The sequence below is a fragment of the Canis aureus genome, chromosome 19 (genome assembly GCF_053574225.1).
Source record: "Canis aureus isolate CA01 chromosome 19, VMU_Caureus_v.1.0, whole genome shotgun sequence".
Lineage (NCBI taxonomy): Eukaryota > Metazoa > Chordata > Mammalia > Carnivora > Canidae > Canis > Canis aureus.
Genome location: NC_135629.1, coordinates 59344926 through 59365888, shown reverse-complemented (window position 1 = coordinate 59365888; position 20963 = coordinate 59344926). Strand labels below are relative to the sequence as shown.

Below are 20963 nucleotides of genomic sequence, written 5' to 3'. Positions count from 1 at the left end.
CCTGTGCAGCCACCACAGGCAACTATAAACTGTGGCCTCGAGCCCGCCTCCAGGGCCCTGACCCAGAACCCTCCCACCCGTCCCCCCAGCCTCTCCCCAGAGCCTCCTCCTGGCACCGGGCCTGCTGTCCTTGGCCCCCCCGCCCCCCCATAGCCCCGTGTGGGCCACAGCGGAGCCCAGGTCACGCGGTCCGCCGAGTGAGCAGCAGCCCCCGCACCTCCTCACCCCGTCCTCCCCATCTACCACAAGGCACCTGTGGGTTTCAAATCAAGTTTAATAAATAAAACAGCAAGGGATTCAAGGCAGTTAGCACTTCACAGTGTGGTCCTTGGTGGGGTGAGGGAAGGTCGAGGCCGACGCTGCAGGCGGGCTCGAGCCAAAACCCTCTCCTGGTGACACCCGGGGGTTGGGGAGCGCTGCCCTGGCCCCGCGGAGGACCCCACTCCAATTTGTAAACAGAAACATAAATAAAACTAGGGAAGCTGGAAAGAGAAGGACCGGGCCCCAAACCACCTTGCTGGGGCGCTTCAACAGAAGTATGACCCACGGGGTCAGGGGAACGGACTGGGGCCGGCCCCTCGGTGCTGCAGGCAAGAGCGCCTCGGTACCCAAGGGGGTGCAGGTCACCCGTCTCCTCGACCCCACACCCGAGGCTGCTCCGGGCCGGAGAGAGGAGGAGGCAAGAGGGGCGTAAAGTGCGGCGTTTCCTGAAGTGGAGAGCAGGGTGGAGGTCGAGGGCGGGCGGGGCCGACGTCGAGGTATATGGCTCTGTGCCCCACGGGGTTTGGCACCGAGTAGCAGCTGCCCCCACCCCCGGGCGGAGTGCTGAGGGCGCCCCGGACCGAGGCTGCTGGTGGGGGCGGCATCCTGCCCCATCGGCCCACCTCCCCGGCGGGGCGGGGACACCTTCCTCGCCTCTGCTGGCTGGACGGGGCTGGGCCCTCCGCATCCGGCTGCCCGACGGGTCGTGCGGGTGAGGCAGCAGCCTGGGCTGCGCGGGCGGTGGGGCGGGCACTGAGGGCGCCAGTCTGTGTGTGAGGAGGGCAGGGCAGCGGCCCGGCCACCGCTCACCCCGCCCGTGACGTGTTCTGAAGCAGAGGAGGCGTGACCCGAGGCCCAGGCGGAGGGGGGGGGGTCAGGAAGACTGGCAGAGGCGGGCCCGCAGCGGCCCCACGTCCAGTCCGGGCCACGCACGCCCGCCCGCGGCCAGGGATCAACAGGTCATCACGTTACAGCTGCAGGAGGAGAGACCGAGAGAGGGTCAGTGCGGCCCCACACACCGCACGGCCTGGTGCCGACGCCGTGGCTCCCGACCTCGCCTCCCCCAGCAGACCGTGACGTCACTCGTGCTGGCTGACAGGCTCCCCCAGGCAGCACTGTCCTTGGCGCCTGGGGAGGGCTGGTGGCTGGGGCAGGGGTGGGAGGAGCCTGGCACTGGCCCCGTTTGTACCTTTTTGGATTTTGAACCATATGAATGATTTACCTAGTCAAAAAAATAAATAAGCCAAATTAAAAGTAGAGAATAAAAGTAAAGAAAACAACAGAGCCTGCTCCTTGCGGCCACGCCATCCTCGGGCCCTCGGGGCACTCCCCTCCCCTCCCCACCGCTCAGCCGGAGGCTGGGGGCGCAGCAGGGGGCACAGCGGGGGCGCAGCGGGGGGCACGGGGGGCACAGGGATGGGGCAGGGGCCGCACTCACTGTGACAGGGGCTCCGAGTGCAGCCCGGGGGCCGGGCACGCTGGGTGGGCGGCCAGGAAGGGATTCACGTCCCCAATGCCGATGAGTCCAAACTCGGTGACCGACAGGGCCACCTGTGCCGGGGCCACAGCCTCCTCGGGCTCTCCGTTCATGTCCGCGTGGCTGGAGATGAGGGGCAGCTCCTCGGGGAGGGCCCCCGGCAGGGCCAAGTCCACAGCCAGTCTCGGGCTGCTGCTGGGCTCCGGGGTGGCCGTGGCCGGGGGGTAGAAGGCGGGCTCGGCCAGGGCTGGGGGCCGCCTGGGCAGGGACGCGGCTGGAGGGCTGTCCAGCTGCTGGAAGGGACAAGGCCCCGGCTCCGAGGACGGGAGGCTGTCGGAGCTCTCCCCGGGCTCACCGACACTGCCGGCCGCGCTGTCTACGCTCAGCGGCTCTGCGGGGGAGAACACAGCTGAGGCCCGGCCCCTGGGGCACCTGCGCCGGCCCTACTGGGACCCGGGGCCGCCCCCGCAAGGCGCCCCGGGCCTCGGGCTACACCGTGTGCCCCTGCCGCGGACCCTCCGCACTCGGCGTCTTCACACACGTCACACGCACACACTCACACTCAAACTGTGCGCCTGGCCCAACAGCCCTCGACTGGCCGGTCGTCACCCCGCCTCTTAACCAAGACCAGAACGTGACAGGCTCAAAGAAATTAAGAGAAAGAAACGACAAAACAGAGTAAGACACGCTGGAAAACACGGCAAGGTACAGACAGACGTGGAATTCGAGAAGCCTCTGCACACAGGTGTGTGATTCGGCCCAGAAGACCGTGGATGTGGTTCCTGGTTCCAAACCACAAACCAACCAGAGTCTGGAACAAAGGACAATGCACACCCCGGAGCACAGGAGACTCTGAACCAAGGTCCTCGTCCCCATCCCCGCGGTCGCCGTCAGGGCCTCCAGTGCCCGGCCAGGCCATGTCTTGGGCCCGTGGGGCCCTGGGCCTGGTCACCAGGGAACCCTGGACACACACTGTCCCCTCCATGCGACGAGGCAGCACGTCCCCGTGGCCCAAGTCTCTGGGGCGGGGAGGCACCGGCCCTTGCCCGCCCGTCAGCCCCGGGGGCCCAGGTCAGGCCACTCGTGAGCAGTGGGCTCCCCCAAGAGCAGGCACCCGCCCGCACTCTCACCCGTGTGCATCCGCGCCAGCGGGTCCTGCTCAGAGGCCAGGCCGTCGGCAGCAGGGGGCAGAGGCGGCGAGGAGCGGGGGCGGCCTGCGCCATCGGGGTCGCTGCCGTCCAGGTCCTGGTCTGCGTCCCTGTGGGGCAGAGCGCTGTGAAGGGCAGCGGGAGGTACCGCCCTGGGGGGAACTGGCCCGACACCCCCCCCACGGGGCCCCGGGGAGCCCGCGGCACACACGTGGCTCCAGACGGGCCGTATTTCCTCCGGCCCAGCCGCGTCTGCTGCGAGAAATAGTCGTAGCGCTCAGACTTCTTCCACAGGTAGTAGTACTCCACGCACTCGCCCACAGACCGCGTGCGCACCTGCGGACGGACAGCACAGGGGTGGCCTCTGCCTCCGGGAGCACCAGCGCCCGGACACAGCTGAGGCCGCTGCCCGCCGAGCACACCCTCCCGCCTCAAGCAGGGCGGCACCACCTACGGGCGCGGAGCTGAACCCTGTTCCCACGTCAGGCCCGCCCCCCGCGCCCCGGACCACCGTGCCCACACCAGCGGCAGCCCTGCCCCTTGCAGGCCCAGCAGGGATGACGCAAGCCGCGTTGCCCGCTAGGTACAGACGGTCGATTACACACCAGCGCGGAGCTGCCCACGTCTACAAACAGGACTTCGTGAGAGAACACGGCACAGGCTTGACCCCGGCTCGAGGTTGTCATTTACAACGAGATACAAAAACCCAGAAACTCTCACACGTGAAGTGCCCCGGGGAGACCGGGTGCCACAGACCCGCGTCCAGCAGGCAGGTGGGCTCCCCGCGTCCGACGTAACCTCTCGTGTCGTAAGATAAACCACAGAGACGAGGAGCGCCACAGGGCACAGCGTCCACGACCGAGTGTAACGCCAGGGCCCGAGTGCGCACATGGAGGAGGTGGGCACTGACCGCGGGCTCACTGCAAGTCTGTACCTCCGCTGCACGCCTCAGACCAACACGACCTCGTGGGTCCGCTATGCTTCCACTAGAGACCTGTCATCGGGACGTGGGGGCCACCCGGCAGCCCCGCAGCCCCGTAGCCCCATCGCCAGCGATGGCACTGGAGCCCCCGTGCTGTTCACCAGGAGGGGCCTGACCCTGCTCCGGGGGCGGGTCTGGAAGGCGGCGGGGACAGGAGCACACGCACTGTCCGCTCTGCTCCAGAAGACCCCTCTGCACCTCCATCGTGCCAGCGGCTCAAGCTCCAGCGGAAGCCAGAGTGTGCAGGGAGGGAGGCCACCGCCGGCAGGCCGGGCACAGGGGCACAAGGGCTGCGGCCACGTGCTTACGGAGCGGCCAAGGCCATGCTGGGAACCTGCTCAGGCCGACAGGCACGGACCTGGCGAGTCACCACTGCTGGGCACAGCTCCGGGCACCGTCAGCTGAAGGCCACCCGTCCCACGCCCGCCCCAAGCAGACACCGCGTTCACTCCCACCCGAAGGGGCGCCCGGTGTCAGCCCGGCCCTCCCAGGGCCCGACAGCCCCGTGAGCAGCGAGGAGCCAGGGCTTCCAGCCCAGAGCAGCCCGGGATGGGGGGGCTTGGGGCGGGAGCCCTGGTGGGGGACGGGAACGCGGGGCAGATGCCCCAGGCTGTGGCCTGGGGTCCCCTGGGAGTCCTGCACTCGGATGTGCGGAGACCGGCAGTGGCCCGGGGCTGCGCCGAGCTGGGGGGCTGCTCCGAGCCCGTGAGGTGGGCCCAGGCCTACGACGGGCTGCAGGTGCCAAGCCACGTGGGAGCCGCATCCTCACCTTGTTGGCCTGGATCAGATGGAAGTTCTTCCCGTGCACTCGGAAGCCGTGCTCAAAGTTCCTGCACTCCTCCTCGCTCCACGCGCAAAACCCATCTGCAGGCGGGAGGAAGGAAGGTGGCACCACGGCGCCCGGACACGCAGCGGCCGGGCGGGGAAGGCCGAGGCCACGCTCACCTCGGATCACCTTCACGTTGAATCGCAGCCTCCGCAGGGCTTCCTCCGCGTTGAAGTTGCACTTCACCAGCTCGTAAAGCGCCTGGGGAGCCACACGGACTTCCCACCGGCCCTCCTCACCCTGCCCGCCCCCAGGTAACAGCAGAGGCGCTCACCGCACCCGGGGTGGGGTTGGGGGGTCTCACCACCTCCCCCTTAGTCCCGGTTTCCTGTTTCAATCTGCCAGCACGTGTGGGCACGGGACAGGGGCTGATGGCATGCCCTCCGCCCTGGGGCCTTTCCATTCCCCACGCCCCTCCCCGCCTGAGCCCAAGCCCCCTGCCCCGCAGCCCACGCCGACCTCCAACCCCAGGGCCCTCTTCGCCCCGCTGGCGGCCCCACCTGCTCGCTGTCTTTCACCACCTCTCCCTCCGGAAGCTGCGACCCAGCCATCTCGTGCCACCTCCGCTTCACCGCCCGGTACAGGAACTCCTCTACTTCCCTCTCAGGGAGGACGTTGGGGTCCCAGAGCAGCTGGTCCTCGTTCTCGTAGACTGTGGGAGGGAGCGCCGGGGTCACGCTGGGGCACGCGCCTGCGCCCCGGCCCTGGGAGCAGCTGGCCCCGTCCTCTGGGCCCCCGGGCGCCTCCGCAGGCCCCGCGTGGTTCTCGGCAGCGAGCAGGGACCGCACGCAGGTCGCCAGACGGCATCTCCTGACCCCGTGGAGCTCAGTCCAGGACACGAGGCTGCTTCAAGCAACAACCTGCATTTCTACTGACGGAAACCAAGGAGAGACCAAATTTTTCACAAGATCTCCTGTGACGGCACCAACGCCACAGAAACCCCGCTGGTCTCAGGACGGGATCCGCACGTCTCCACAAACGAAACTGAGGATTTGGGGCGACTACTCGACGTGTGAGCGGCCACGAGGCCGGACGACGAGGCGGGAGGACAGGTGTCACCGTGCACTTGGCTCCCAGCCGCCACAGCAGTGACACCCAGGGTCCCGCGAGCACAGCAGGCTCCAGGTGCGACGCCAGCGCAGCGCCCACCGCCGACCAGCACGTCCAACCGCACGCAACAGTCGCCGAAGTCACCAGCGCCGCACGTGACCGGGACGCCGAGGTAACGGCTCCACTGGGCCGCACGGTGTGGCCAGGACAGACGCGGACAACCCAGACCTCAGCACCCCGGGGGACACGGCCATGCCGGAGAACACAGCAGGCGAGGCACCCGCATCCGCAACGCCACAGGGACGCCCGCGGGTCAAAGAGAAACGAACGCAGTGTAAACATGGGGAGGAAGGCTGGGCCGGGCCGCACAGGAGCCCTGCAAGCGGCCAGGACACGGACCCCCTCCCTCGGACACCGCTCCTCTCCCGCCACGGGAGCTAAATTCACCAGCACAGACGGCGTCCCGCGCACGAGGACGCACGGCAACAGCGGCTCCCACGTGTGGCTCCGGGGGCGGCTCCCAGCCATCCATCCACGGACAGACGCGCACACACGCCACAGCCACACACGGAAATCCTAACGCCGACCAACCCTCCATTCGCGCCAGGAAGACGCACACGGCACACAAGGGCCACGTCCATAGGCATGGATTCCACCTCTGGGGTGTGCGGCGCGGCGGAGGGAGAGCCAGCCCCCAGCCCTCAGGACCAAAGCCCAGCCGCTCCCCGGGCACAGGCGTGTGGCTCGTGGAAGAGGAAGAGGAGGAGAAAGGGGCCCAGAGCCCACACTTCCTGCGACCATGCTGCACCTGGGGAGCAGCTAACAAGGCTGCACCAGGGCCTCTCCTGGAGGAGGGTCTCCTGTGTCCCCTCCACCGTCCCAACCCAGCTGACCTGCTCCTGTCGGCTCCGCTCACCGCAGGGCAAGCACACGCGCCGAGCCCACGACCCAGCGTCCAGCCCCGAGTCCCCACCTCCTCTGGTGGCCGCACCTCACGGCCAGCCTCAGCCACTGACTCATCCTGGGAGACACTCCTGACCCCGGGGCACCAGCCTGGCCACAGGAAACAGGGCTGGGCCCACAGCCAGGGGACTTCACGTCCTGTTCCCTTCACCTGTAAGTGCAGGTGGCAATGCCTGTCTCAAAGGACAACCGGCCCCCTCCGTGTTCTAGGGGGACGGAGGACAGACAGACGTCCAGTCCGGACGGCGCGTGCCCTGAAGAACCGCACCAGGCAGAGACACGCTGGTCTCAGGAGGACACCTGGGACGAGGCCTGGACACGGGAGGAGCTGGGGGGGAAAGGCGTGCAGCTTGGTGAGGCAAGGACAGGGCTGTGGGCAGGAAGGGAGGAGCGAGAGAGCGGACGAGCCAAGGGCAGTGGGTGCTGGCCACGCAGGAGGGCCGCCCAGCAGGGAGGGGACGTCCACCTCCTCCGGCCCCCGCCTGGGCCCCAAGTACCCTGTAAGGACTGGGGAGCTGGTCCTGGGGAGCACACAGCAGCTCCCCTGGCTGCACGGGGTCTCGTTCCTCCTGCCCCCGTATCCCACGCTCACCCCGCCCCACTTACGTTTCTCACCGTGGCGCTCCAACTGCAGGCCGCTGAGGTCGGCTTGGAACTGAGGCCCCACCATGATCTCCTGCAAGGAAGAGGCCCCAGACGCTCAGGGCTGACGAGGGCCCCAGGGTGGCCGCCCGGCTCCCAGGGCTCATCCGGGCCATCTGCCCAGATGCCAAGTCGTGTGGCCCGGAGCACGCGAGGCAGAGGCAGGCGCATGTGGGTGCGAGCGGCTGTGTCCGCACCCGCCTGCCACCTGGTACAGCCAGCCATGCAGCAAGGGAGGCGAGGCGCAAGCACCCGGGCTTCCGCGGTCCAGCCCCCAGGCTCCCGGACAGGACCTTGGGCCCTGTCACAGGGAGAGCAGCACCGAGGTCTCGGCTCCCGAGAGCACAGTCCAGCCCCGGCCCAGCCCAGCTCAGCTCCTGGGACCAACGCACAGACCTGCGCCCACCGTCCACTGGGTCGGAGCCGCTCACCTTCTTACACTTGTTGGCAGGAAGGGGGTCCTCCTCCGTGTCGGATGAAGCGGAGGAGCCAGGCTCTTTGCCTGCGTCGGCCAGGAAGCAAGCTGCGGGGGAAGGCGGGCAGCTGAGGCGCGCCCGGGGCAGCAGGTGGCCCACCCTGGCTCGCGGGCTCTGGGGCACCGCTGCCTGCACCTGCCCCGACTCCCCGACCACCTGCCCCCCACCGTGCCTTTCCTGCAGGGAGAGTGACCCACACCTGGCCGACGACGGGTGCATGATGGGCCAGGCCGGGGGCCGCAGGCGCCTCCCCCGCAGCAGCCGCTAACCCACCAAGCCCCCCACCCCATACCGTCCACTGTCAAGCCTCCCAGGGCCTCCCAGGCCGGCCTCAGGGCACGGCCCCAGGTCTGACACTTTCAGCCACAGGCACCGACCCGCTCCCCCCTCGCATCTAGCACCGCGGAGTCTCAGCTCGCAGAGGGCCCCACCATCTGCATCTCGAGCCTCTGGCCAGCCCACGTGGAGGGGCAGGGCACACCTACATGCACTCCGGTTAGGAAACAGGTCAGAGGCCTCGTGGGAGGTCACGGACGGGGTAAGGTCATCGGCCGACGACTGTGTCTCTTCCTCTTCTTCCCCTGAGAGCAAATCCTTCGCTATTTGTTCCTTTTAACGAGAAAGCAAAGAAGACATTCTTGGTTTGTTTCGACCGTCTCAGGAGGACACCTGATGATGGCAATTTCGGGCGCGCCGAGACATGACGGACACACAGTCCCGCCCCGCACGTGCTGTGGGAGCTCCTGTGCCGACGGGGGGACCGGGCCCAGGGCAGGCCAGCCAGGGCCGCCCCGTCCACGGAGCATGCGGTGTCCACAGTGGGGACCCAGCCCACCCTGTGACCTGGCCAAGGGGAGCCGGGCGGCACATCTCCACACTGCTGTCCGCTCCGTCCCTCCTCCAGCGCCCACCGTGGCGGCTCTGGCCAGCGGCTCGGCTGGGTGACCGGGCCCGACCCTCCCCCGCCCCCCCGGCTCACCTTGTCCAGCGTCATGTCCGGGAGGTTGGCCGTGGTGTCGCTGCTCTCGCTGCCCTGCTCCGAGATGGGGTCTGAGGCCTCATAGCCGTAGAGGGCGAGCAGCTCGTCGAGGGGCATGTCGCTGCTCTGCGGGGGCAGGGCCGTGTCAGGGGGCTGCTCAGGCGTCCAGAACCGCGTGGCCGCTGCGAGCAGAGCTGCCCGCAGCCGGGCCCCGGCCCCTCCCTGCTACACCCCCAGAGGCGGTCGAGACCTCTGCGCCCAGACAGTCCGCGGTGAGCCCGAGGCTGCAGCCTGGCGGGACAGGGCCAGGACCGGCGGCCGGGGGGGCGCCCCAGCACACGGGATGCCTCGACTCCTCAATCCTCCGCCACGGCTGCTGGCGTGTCACAAGGGGAACAACGGGCCCATCCTGGCGACCGTGAAGGAAGGATCTGGTGAGCTGCAACGTCTGCTTCTGATGAAAACGCCCCGTACCCGGACAGAGGCGGGGTCCAGGCATCGGTGCCCAGACGCTGGCGGCCTCGCCCGCAGAGCAGCCCCACCGCAGCGGCTCGGGGGGGACGGAGGCCAAGTGCCCCGGCGCCGGCGGCAAACGAGACACACTGAGAAGAAAGACACCGGTGACCTGGCATCCTCCCGGGTTCTGCGCCCAGGTCACCGCTGCGCACGCTGGTCCCTCCAGGCCCGGCAGCAGCGCCGTGTGGCTGCGACGTGTCCTGGCCCGCAGGTCTCACCAGCCTCCGACGTCCGCCGTCTCCCCAGCGGCCAGCACCCGGCCTCCCTCACGCCCTCCCCCCCGACGGGCACGGTCGCTGCGCCCACCAAGTTTCCACCTGTGCGTGTGCTGGGGGACTGACACTGGGACCTGGGATCCCGGACCACATCCTCTCCGGCCCCGCTGGGCTGCGCGCGGGGGGACCCAGGGCACCGCCGGGCACAGACCTTACAGCAGCCCCCTCGCCGCCCGCGGGGGTAAACGTGCCACCTTCCCTTACGGGCACCGTGGGCTAACCGCTCCTTTAAGTCTCTCAGGGCACATGTTAATTTTCCGCGTGAGGCTCGGGGAGCACGTGAGCGCCTGCCTGCCACACCCCGAGGGGAGGCCGTGCGCAGGGCCGTCAGGGCCGCCACACGGCTCTGCTCTGTGCCCGCGGATGGGGCCGGTGAGGACGGACGACTCGGACCCGAGCCACGCCAGCCACCCCCTCCAGACCACGGACTGTGCTCGCGGCCACGGTAAAACTCCGGTGTTTGAGCAAAAAACTGTAATACTGGAAAGTCTGGATCTAACAACGTGAGCCTGACGATCTGCAGGACCGGCTGGCAACATAACACGACACGGCAGCGCTCCTGCTTTTACCCCGGACGTGGTGTTCTCTCTTTATCAGCTTTTATTTTAATTTAAATCCAAGGTAGTTAACACACTGCAGCCCTGGTTTCAGGGGCAGCGCCCAGTGAGTCCACGGGTGCAGAGACCTCGCGGCGCTCATCCCATCGGGCGCCCCCGTGGCGACCACCCTCCGAGGCCCCGTCCCCCCAGCGGCCCCCTCAGTCTGTTCCCAGAGCTCAGGGTCTCATGGTTTGTCTCTCTCTGATTTCGTCTTATTTTAGTTTTCCCTCCCTTCCCCTCTGTTGTTGTTTTGTTAATTAAATTCCACATATGAGATCACATGGCCTTTGCGTTTCTCTAACCTTAATCAGTTTTTAAAAACTGTATTTGAAAGAAACCTAGGTCAGGTATTTAACTAATACGTGGATGATTTTAGTTTTTGGTTACTTTGAAACATTTTATATTCATGTTAAACTTTTTTTAGATTGTTTTTTCTTTTTTAAAGAGTAAAATTTTGTCTTTGTAAAACCAAACTGGCACCAAGAGACACTCGGCACCAAACCAGGTAAATGCCCCGTGATTCCTGCTTTAAAAACAAAACTTTCCCAATACTTGAAAGACAGTTGATGACATCAGTGCTGATGATGTCCCAACACCCAGCGTGACCGTACGTGGACGTGGACGTGGACGTGGACCTTTGTGGAACGACGTGAGGAAGGGGCTCTGATCCAACAGGATGAGGTGCTTCCGGAGCCCCAGGCCGCACACTCGCTCTCACCACGCGAGGACAGAGGGGAGGCAGCCACCGCAGGCCAACGAGGGGCCTGGGCAGGAACAGCCGGCCTGACCCTGGCCCCGCAACTCTGCTTACCCCACCTTCCCACCTCTGGTATGAACGAGCGGGTTTCTTCGATTGTACCGTGTGAACGTACATTTGCGTGACGTGTGAGCTGGAGAAACAGTCTGTTGCACACACGTCACATGCAGAAGGTAAAAGACCACACAGCAGGCAAGAGTCACTCCAGGGTCACCACCAACGGTTCCACCGCGACCGTGCACAGGACGTGGTTGTAGAAGCCGCTCCGCAACCACCCTGCACAAAACTACCTCTTACTGCATTTGGGTGCCGCATCAAGGAACATCCACAATCATCTGAAAAGGTTGTTAGCACCCGCCCCTCTCTCAAGAACAGACTCGTACTTGCACCAGAAGAACACATCACAACGGGTTAAAGGCGGCCGTAACGACAGCAGCTGGGTTCCCGTTCCTGCTTCCACCTTCTGCATCGACAGAAACATAGAGCTATTCCACTCTTCGCCCCAACCTGTTTTGGGTTTTCTTTAAGATTTATTTATTTATGCCAGAGAGAGGGAGAAAGAGAGGGAGATAGAATGTGGGGGTCACGGGGAGAGGGAGAGAGAATCCCACTCGGACCCCCACCGAATGCACAGCCAGACGCGGGGCTCGCTCAATCCCACCACCACGAGATCAAGACCGGAACCGAAACCAAGGGTTGGACACTCGACCGACTACACCACCCAGGAGCCCCCAACCTGTTTTCGTTTTAAAAGTTATTTTTTTGGGCAGCCCAGGTGGCCCAGTGGTTTAGCGCCACCTTCAGCCCGGGGCGTGACCCCGGAGTCCCAGGATCAAGTCCTGCATCGGGCTCCCTGCATGGGACCTGCTTCTCCCTCTGCCTCTATCCCTGCGCCACACCCCCATGCATAAATAAAATTTTTTTTTAAGTTATTTTTTCACTTTTTAAAATTATTTACTTCAGAGAGAGACAGCGTGTGCGCACAGGGGGAGGAGCAGAGGGAGAAGCATACTCCCCACTAAGCAGTGAGCCCGACATGGGGCTCAATCCCAGGACCCTGAGATCAGGGCACGAGCCAAAATCAAGAGTCAGATGCTTAACTGACTGCACCATCCAGGCACCCCTGTTATTTTTCCATTTTCGTAAACATTTATTATTTCTACTGACAATGCGTTTACTGTATAACCCACACAAGGCTCTCCGAAATCAATACTTTCTAAGAACATAAAGGGGGTTCTTAGGCCAAAAAGAGAAAACAGTGGGTTTAACGCTTAGAGCCCTAAAGCCCCAGAGGTGGGGGCAGGTCTGGCCCGACACCTGTGAACTCAGCTCCTCGCAGAGTGCCTGGCGCTTCACAGACACACAGGCAGTACTTGTCCCTGTGAAACCTGAGCAGCTGGGTTCAGCCAAATGAAGAAACTGTGACCTTGCCCAGGGGGCTCCACACGCACAGGGGCAGGGGGACCAGCTCAGCCAAATACCTGGGAGATGAAGTCCTTCTCCAGCTCCCCCTCGGGCTTCTCCGTGTCTCCCGTGGCCTGCTCACACTCCTCCCGGATGCCGTAGTTCTGGGACAGGATCTCTACGAGGTTGAACTGATGGTCTGCAGAGCCCATGGACACCACTGTGGGGAGACACCAGCCGCATGAGCTCCAGGCTGAGGACGGCTGGGGTAGGACACAGCAGTGCCCCAGCTGTCACCAGGGACGAAGCCCCACTGTCTGAGGCCACATCGGACGTGTGTGTGTATGCATACTCATGTGAAAGGCTGTGTGCGCACAAGGCTGTGTGTGGAAGGCTGGATGTGTGCGTGTAGGCACGAGCATGCACTTACCGTGTGTGTGCATGCATGTGTGTGTGCGTGCATGTCTGCGCAGTGGGGGTCAGCAGGGTCAGTCTACCACAGAGGAGCTCCCAACACAATGACCTCTGGCAGAAGAACACAGCTGGCCCACTATACACACAAATTCTGGAACTGCGGGGGGACGTGTTCTCCCAGGGGGCTCGCTGGTCTCCCTAACCAGACACCTGTGGGAAAAGAGCCCACAGACAAGGAAGAAATGAGCACCAGGTGAGGCAGGGCAGAAAGAGCAGGACCCATGAGGGCCAGGTCCCCATCTGCACACCCACCTCCATGCGTCACTGCAGGGACAGCACAGGGTGGGGAGACTGCCAGTGGGGACACAAAGGAGGCCCGGCCAATGCCAGTCCTCTCTCCTGCCTCAGCGGGGCCACAGCACTACCACCTGCACAGGCCAAAGGATGGCAGATGTGACCAGATTTTTGGTTTTCCCAAAAGAACCAGGATGTGTTCATTGCTCTCTCTCCATTCTGGTCTTCAGTAAGTCAAATTTAGACAAAACAAACACAAAAGGACATGGCACGGGCTCCATCCATACCTGGGCCAGGGAGCAGTAGAGGCTGAGGCTGGCCTCCTCCCTCACATGGCTCCAAAGCACACACAGGAGGAGGAGGTGGGGCTGCGAGGGGCCAGCTTGGTGGTGGGGGATGCAGAGCACCTGGGAGCAGTGCCCACCCAGCACCAAACAACCCAGTTTTCATGCCTCACCTAAGCTGCCTGTCAGGTCTGAGGGCCACCCCAGGGAGGAGGCAGTCTGGTCCTCTCCTTGGCTGACCTGCCCCCACTAGAAAATGAGGACAGAGTCCTGCACCCCTATCCCTGGCTCTACCAGGCTGTGCAAGACGCTGTCTCCTACAACCTCAGCGGCCCTGGTGGCCCTGGGCAGGAGGAAGGACGGGGCAAGGAAGGTACCTGCTGCTGTCTGCAAGCTGGGCTCCCCAGGGCACAGGCTGTGAGTGAGGCAGGAGGCCACGCCAGGGCTCTGCCTCTCCAGCGAGGAGGCCTGCGGAGGAACAGAAGCAAGGTTGGCTCGGCTGTCCGGAACCCACTGGCGGACGTCTCTGCATGATGCCTGGGAGCAGGTGCAGCTCAGAGCCCAACTCTCCAGACTACCTCAGGAAGTGGCCTCATCTGGGAGAGTCTCCGTTGGCTTCTATGCAGAAAATGACAAACAGATTCCAAAAATCCTACTAAAAGTCAAGGGACCCGGATAAGCCAAAGCAACCCTGAAATACACCACTTCCTGATTTTGAAATTACTACAAAGCTACAGTAATCAAAACAGTGTGGCAGTGACGTAAAGCTGGACACTTACATCAAAGGGACAGACTTGAGAACCCAGAAATAAACCCACAGTCTTGTCACCAACTGAATGTCAACAAAAGTGACAAAAACAACTCAGTGGAGAATGAACAGTCTTTCCAAAAAATGGTGCTGGGACAATAAGAATCCACATGCAAGAGAATGAAGCCGAATGCCTACCTCACACCACACACAAGTGAACACAAAACGGATCCAAGTCCTTCAGCAGGAGAGCTACAATTGTATTAGTCTTAGAAGAAAACAGAGGAACAGATCTTTTATTGCCTGGACACAGGCATGGTTTCTTAGATAAGACACCAAAAGCACAAGAAACAAGAGAAAAGTACATAATAAACTGGACTTCATCTAAACAGAAGACTTTTCTGCTTGAATTGACATCATCGAGGAAGTGAGAAGACAACCCACAGAGGGAGACGAGGTCTGCGGATCACACCGCTGAGAAGGGACCTATATCTAGAATACAACTCGTTAATGAAAACATAACGCAATTCAAAAATGGGCAAAAGAGCTGAACAAACATTTCTCCAAAGAGATGCAGTTGGCCCACAGCACACGAGAAAACGACCATCAGAGGAGGGCAAGTCAGAGGTGGAAACGCAAAGCAGGGCAGGTGCTCTGGAAAGCAGTCCGCAGTCCCGCAGCCGTTAGGCAGGGTCACGGGACCCAGAGATTCCACTGAAGGGGTCAGAGGGTGCCGCCCCAACGTATGCCACTCTGGCATACAGGTTACTGTGAGATGAAGGCAGCTGAGCAAAAGCAGACATGGGATGACCTCTGCGCTGCCCTTGTCTGCTTCAAAGCAGAACGTAAGTCCCTGTGAGGTGCCTCCCCCTTCCCGCCCTGAACCAGGAGGGGAGCAGTTTAGCACCAAGCGCGTCTGCACAAGCCAACCTTGCTAACTAACTAGCCTGGCCTTCTACTAGTTCCCCGCATTTCCACCTTCCCACAACCTGGTGCCCGGACGGACTCAAAGCCCTCCTGTGTCGTGACACGTGGTGCACGTTTACCGTTCTTTTGTTGAGATGCACACAAGCCCAAGTCCTGGCCAGCCCCAGGGTTACTCACTGTGACTTCTCCACGTGATGTGTGCTGCCTGTGTTAATAAACTGTGCTTATTTCTCTCGATAATGTCTTTTGTTAGTGTACATCACAGGGCCCCCGCCTGAAAACCTAGGAGGGGAAGGGAAAGAGTTGAGCCCTACTTCCCCCAAGACGCCCAAGGAAGAAGAAAACACACGTTTACAGTAAAACTTGCACATGAACGTTCATGGCAGGACCATTCACAAGCAGCAGAGGTGGAAAGAATACACACGTCCACCAGCCGATGAGAACACAAACCAAGGCAGAACAATGGAGTGTCCTCGGCCGCCAGCAGGAGCGAGGCCCCCCCATGCCCCGGGGATGGACCCGAGCCCACGATGCTCAGGGGGGGAGCCAGACACAGGAGGCCCCACGGGGTGTGAGTCCACGCGTGTGACATGTGCAGGACAGGGCGAGGGCTGGGGGACCCGGGCTGGGGAGCCCCTGGGGGGGCTGGGGGGGCTTCCCCTAGGGGATGGGACGCTCTCAAGGGGGCTGATGGCCCTACAGCTCTGAATGTGCTAGAAACCAGTCAAGCGTGCATGTGAATTGCACGAACGTCCCTCAGTAAAGCTCTGCACACACACGCAAATGATTCGAATATCTAATAAAATTAAGTTTAGGATTTGGAAAAAGTTTATTAGGGATTCCCTCACGGGGTCCTCAAGCCGCCCCTGGGGAGGCGGGGACCCGAAGCCGGGAGCAGCCACTGAGCCCCTCCCACCGCAGGGCACCGGCGCCGATGAGGACGGCCTCGAAGCCTGGGACGACCTGAGCACGCGTGTGTGCAAGCAGGTGTCTGGGCACCTGGAGCACCTGCACGTGCGGAGGCATGGGCGGGCAGGGAGGCCCTGCGTGCGTCTGCGCATGTGCGGGTCCGCGAGCGCATGTAGGCGTCTGCGCATGTGCGGGTCCGCGAGCGCATGTAAGCGTCTGCGCATGTGCGCCGTGTGCGCGTGCGAGTCTGCAAGCCCGTGTCGGGCACACGTAGGCTCTGCCGGCGTCTGCGCATCTGCGCATGTGCGGCGCAGCTTGAGCTCGAGGTCGGCGAGGCGGAGGCGAAGGCGGCCGGGGTCGGGGCCAGCTCCCTCCCCGCCCCTCGCGGCCGGGCAGGCCTTCGGGGCCCCGCGACCGCGACCGAGGGCTCCGGCCTGCCCGCCTCAGGTGGACCCGGACGGCGACGGCGGGGGCTGGGGCGCAGGGCCCCGTCCCCGTCCCCGGGCGGCGTCTGCTTCCCGCCGCTGCCCCTCCCGGCAGAGCCCACGGCGAGGCCGTGCGGATCTACGCTCCCAAGTGGCTGCACCCACATGCCTCCCACCCGCCCTCCTCCCCCTGCCCCTCCTAGGAGCGGGGTCCCGCGCGCTCCCTGGAGACCCGGAGGGCCTGGGCCTGGGGGGGCCAGAGGACTTCCAAGGCTAGGTCTTAAGAGGCAGCTCATGTCCACCGGTGTCCTCTGGGACAGTCGCCGGATGCCACGCTGTGAGGAAGCCCAAGCTACACTGGGCGGCCACTGCCCGGGGTCCCAGCCAGCAGCCGGCACCAGCGGCCTCGTGGGAGCAGGGAAGCTCGCCTCCGCTCGGCTCCAGCCCCGCGGCCAGCCAAGGGCACGGACCCTGCAGGAGAACTGCCCGGCCAGCCCTCGGGGCCACCAAGACGACAATCGCTGTCCCACAACCAAGATTCTCAAAGGGACAGCCTACGTAGTGAGGGGTAGGGCCCGGCCTCACCCACACCGCTGACCGCGCGCTTCACTCCCCGCTCCCCGACATCTAGGGCACACGTGCCCCAGGCCAGCCGCCGAGCCGGGCGCTGGCCATCGGGAAACAGGTTCTGCCCGTCTCCACCCACACAAGCCACCCGGCTCGCTGGGGACGCAGAGCACAAACGAGTGGGAGCGGGCACAGAGCACTGAGGGGAGACAACGGGCAGCGAGGAGCCAGCTGGTCCCTCCGATGAGGTCTGTGGGCACCACCCCACCGGGCTGAGGCCACGGGGAGGACACGCACTTCACCCTACGGCCAAAGGACCGCTCTGGACGGTCCAAAACACAAGCCTGGTCCTTGGGTCGTCCAGGGACTCCTCTGATGCGCGCGAGGACGACAGCACAGGGCTCCACCACCTTCTCGTGGTGCTGACGCCACTCCAGCAACGACAGATACCAGGCGGCTGATACCGGCCAGGCGCTCACAGGTAGCTCACAAACTGCCACCTTTACTGTAATTCCGTCAGGCTCAGCTTCCCCGTGCAAGCCACCAAGCCAAGACCTCAACTCTAGGGCCTTCCCGTTTCAGAGGCACAGAAACGAGGCTCTGAACGGTCACCTGCCCAAGGTCACAGAGAGGAGGGGGCGCCTGCACTGCAACAAGTGTCCTCGTCACTTCTGTCACCTGCACACTTGTTGGTCCTTTACTGACCAGCCTCTCGGGCCTCTGGGCACGGCACCCTCGGGTTTGTGCTCACAGCCGGACCCTCAAGGCCTCGCACGGCGCCAGGCACATGGGTGTGCTCATACACGGACCTTCTCCAGGGAAACCAACTCAGATCCACTCACCAGGGCAGCAGCGCACACTGTCCGCACGTGGGGCAGGGGCGGCCTGGGCAGCCGGCCGCTGCGAAGGTGCGGGGGCTTGGCCCTGGGCAAGGCAGAGTCAGGACCCAAACTCGGCCCCACCCCTCCGAGACACACAGCCACCTTCCAGCCCAGGAGTGCCGCCCAAATGCCACGCATGCCCGAGCCAGGAGCACACACAGACACCAACACAACACCACACCTGCCTGCCGGGCCACCGAGAGACCTGGCTTCTGCCTCTGACCCCCTGGGAGGCCTCAGTTTCCCTAAACGCTCCCTAAGGAAGCAGAACTAAGAACCCTTTGGATCCAGTCACCCAGCACATCGGGCTGGGGAGGTCCAGCCTTGCACCCAGACATCCGTGCCCTCTCTGCTGCTAGTGCGGGCCCGCTGCTGCCCCTCCGGTCACCTGCTGAAGAGAGTGGCCATTCCCACCTGCGCATCACCCACCGTGTTGTGCTAAAACACAAGACCTGGCTGGGTCCCACAGCCATGCCGAATACCCCATAAGCCTGCCAAGCCCATAGGGTGGGCACCTTCTCCCCTGGGGGCTGCAGAGGCCCCACCCGCTGGACGAGGATCACTTGCTGAGTCTGCGGGCCGGTCTGGCGTGGGCCCTCACTTCGCGCGTGGACCGGAACGTCGTGCACCAGGGGTCAGGTTTAGGCAGCCCCGGCGGGTGCACCATCTAACCCTCAGCAGGGCCCTGAAGGGTGAGGGCTTTCCGCCCGGCCTCATCCAACACTCCAAAGTCAAAAACAAACCGACCAAATCAGCACAAATACCCCAAAGTGAAAGTTTCCCGTCCGCGGTGTGACGCGCCTGAAGCTACCTGCGGCTCCTGCTCGCCCAGACGGTCCTGGGCGCGTCTTCCCCCGCGTCCGGGCTCCGGAGCCACAGAGTCCGCGTCCCCACGCGCATCTGGCCGCGGGATTCCGCGGGGGGGGTCGCAGGCCCGCTTGGCGCGCGGAGGCTCTCAGAGGTAGGGCTGGTCGGGCCCCGCGGAGGGTCCGCGCCGGGTCCGCTCAGGGCGGGCCGGAGTTCGAGTCCCGCCCGGGGTCCCGACCGCGCGCCCGGGGAGCGCACTCCGCGAAGTTGGCGGGCCCCGGGGGCAGGGGGCAGGGGGCAGGGCTGCGGGCGCGGGGCCGAGGCCCGGGCCAGCGGGGGGGAGGGGGGGGGCGCCCCCAGCCCGCGAGCGCCTCTCCCTCCGCGCGGCCCGCCCCGCCCCCGCCCCCCGCCCGCACATGCGCACTGCGCCCGCGATGTGGCAGCGGCGGGGGGGCCGGGGGCGGCCGCCGACGGAGCTCCGCGCCCCCCGGGCCCCGACGGGTGCGGCGCGGCGGGCCGGGCCTGCGCGCCCCGGGGCGGGGGGTCCGTCGGCGCTCGGGGCCCGGGGCGGCGGGACCCGGCGGCGGGGGCGCGGGCGCGCGGGGGCGGGGGGCCGGCTCCCCCGGCCCGCTCACTCACCTCCGCCATGGCCGTGTGTGCGCGGGAGGCGGCGGCCGCGCCGGGATCCCCGGATGCGGGGCCGCGCGCTCATTGGCTGCGGCGCCCGGGGGGGCGGGGCCAGGGCGGGGCGGGGCGGGCGCGTAGTAGGTGCGCGGGGCTGGCGGCGCGGGCGCGCGGGTGGGCGCGCGGGGCCGGGGCCGGGGCCGGGGCCGGGATGGGGCTGGGGTTGGAGCCGGGGTCGGGCCGGGGCGGCGGCGCCCACACCTGCCCCGTGTCCAGTCCGACCGGTGCCCCGGGTCGGGGCCGCCCGCGCAAGTGCTGCCGCCGGGGGGAGGCCGGCCGGCGTGCTTCTGGAACTTTCTGCGCTCTGGGCCCAGCGAGACCCGCCGGTGGTGCCGGAGAGCCACCCCCGGGCCGGCGCGCAGGTCTCGCGGACGAGCCGGGAGGTGGTGCCCTGCGCGTGCAGGACCCGCCCCCGCGCCGGCTGGCCCCGGTCCCCAGGTCCCCTGTTAGGGTTAGTGGCCCGGGGCGCAGCGCGCAGGTCAGCCTGGCGGCTTAGGGTGCATCCTGCATCGTGCATCCTGCTTCAGGCATCGTGCATCTTGCGTCATGCATCGGGCATCGTGCATCCTGCACCGGGCATCGTGCATCCTGCATCCTACATCAGGCATCCTGCATCGTGCATCCTGCATCAGGCATCCTGCATCGTGCATCCTGCATCAGGCATCGGGCATCGTGCATCGTGCAGGTGGCGTGAGGAGAGGAGCAGAAGGCAAGGGACGCACAGGGAGCCCAGCACGGAGGCCATCGGCTGGGGCAGAAGTGTACGGTGCAGGAAGGCAGACCCCCGATGCCTGGAGAGAACGGAGGACGCCCGAGGCTTCTGGCATGGATGACCTGGTGGTGTTCCCAGCAAGGCAGGGGAGGTGGGGAACGCTGGAGCCTTCCATGTCCCGGCCAAGAGCCAGTGGCCCCGGGAAGTTGAGCTGCATCGGGCTCTATGCTCCCCCAGCCCTCTGAGACCCTGTGCCAGGCTCGGGTCCCCGCCGTCCACCGTGACCTGAGTCAGGGCGCTCCCTACCCCTTGTCGCAGATGCACTTCGTTCAGATGGGAGCGTCAGGCCACTGTGACCCACAGGCCTCACTGACCCACAGAGCACTTGGTCATCCATTTGGTCACTCGTTCAGCCAATCAGCTAAGCACCTGCCCCCTGCAGCCCTCAACCGGGTGCAGGGCCCGTGGGGTCCAGCAAAGCAGGGAGACGAGCAACAGATGCAGTGAGACAGGTGTCTGTGTTCTAACACGAGGCAGAAAGCAAGGAACAGGACAGAGTCAGCCTAGGGTAACCAGAGAAAACTTCTCGGAGAGGACTGCGACAAGAATCCTCGGGGACGTGTGATGGGTGGAGGGCAGGCATCGGATGAAGACAAGGACCTTTTTAAGGCCTGAAAGTTTCTCTCCACTGACTGGTCGTTAGTTATAGTGTAGAAATGAGGCAACATTGACCCAGTGATAAAAAAAATAACATCATGGTAGTGAGGGGCAGATGGACACCACGTACCTCCCAATGTGATGCCCTGAGAAGGACACTGCATCACTTAATCTGGCCAGAAATGCAAAACTTGTATCTATATTTGAGAAAACTTCGGACAAACTCCAACTAAGGAACATTCAATTAAACAAAGAAGGACTGTATTCTTCGGAAATGCTAACGCCAACCAGGCTTTCAG

General features: G+C 64.4%; 1 protein-coding gene across 6 annotated transcripts; it reads right to left on the bottom strand.

Moving 5' to 3' along the window:
• Positions 1-256: 256 nt before the first annotated feature.
• On the bottom strand, positions 257-19304 carry MIER2 (MIER family member 2). Of its 6 annotated transcripts, none has more exons than XM_077860825.1 (15): positions 19251-19304; positions 15200-15304; positions 13725-13815; positions 12433-12575; positions 8805-8930; positions 8311-8434; positions 7781-7872; positions 7314-7383; positions 5195-5346; positions 4814-4895; positions 4638-4732; positions 3098-3222; positions 2869-2996; positions 1700-2129; positions 257-1235 (listed from the first exon to the last, which is right to left on the bottom strand). In XM_077860825.1, exons 4-15 carry the CDS (start codon positions 12565-12567, stop codon positions 1214-1216), a joined length of 1581 nt encoding a protein of 526 aa, XP_077716951.1. In that variant the 5' UTR covers positions 12568-12575; positions 13725-13815; positions 15200-15304; positions 19251-19304; the 3' UTR covers positions 257-1213. The 6 variants fall into 6 exon arrangements, with proteins under 6 accessions (XP_077716951.1, XP_077716950.1, XP_077716952.1 ...); XM_077860824.1 differs by lacking the exon at positions 15200-15304 and adding an exon at positions 1451-1483 and having other exon boundaries at positions 19251-19301; XM_077860826.1 differs by lacking the exon at positions 19251-19304 and adding an exon at positions 18616-18858.
• Between the last annotated feature and the right edge of the window lie 1659 nt (positions 19305-20963).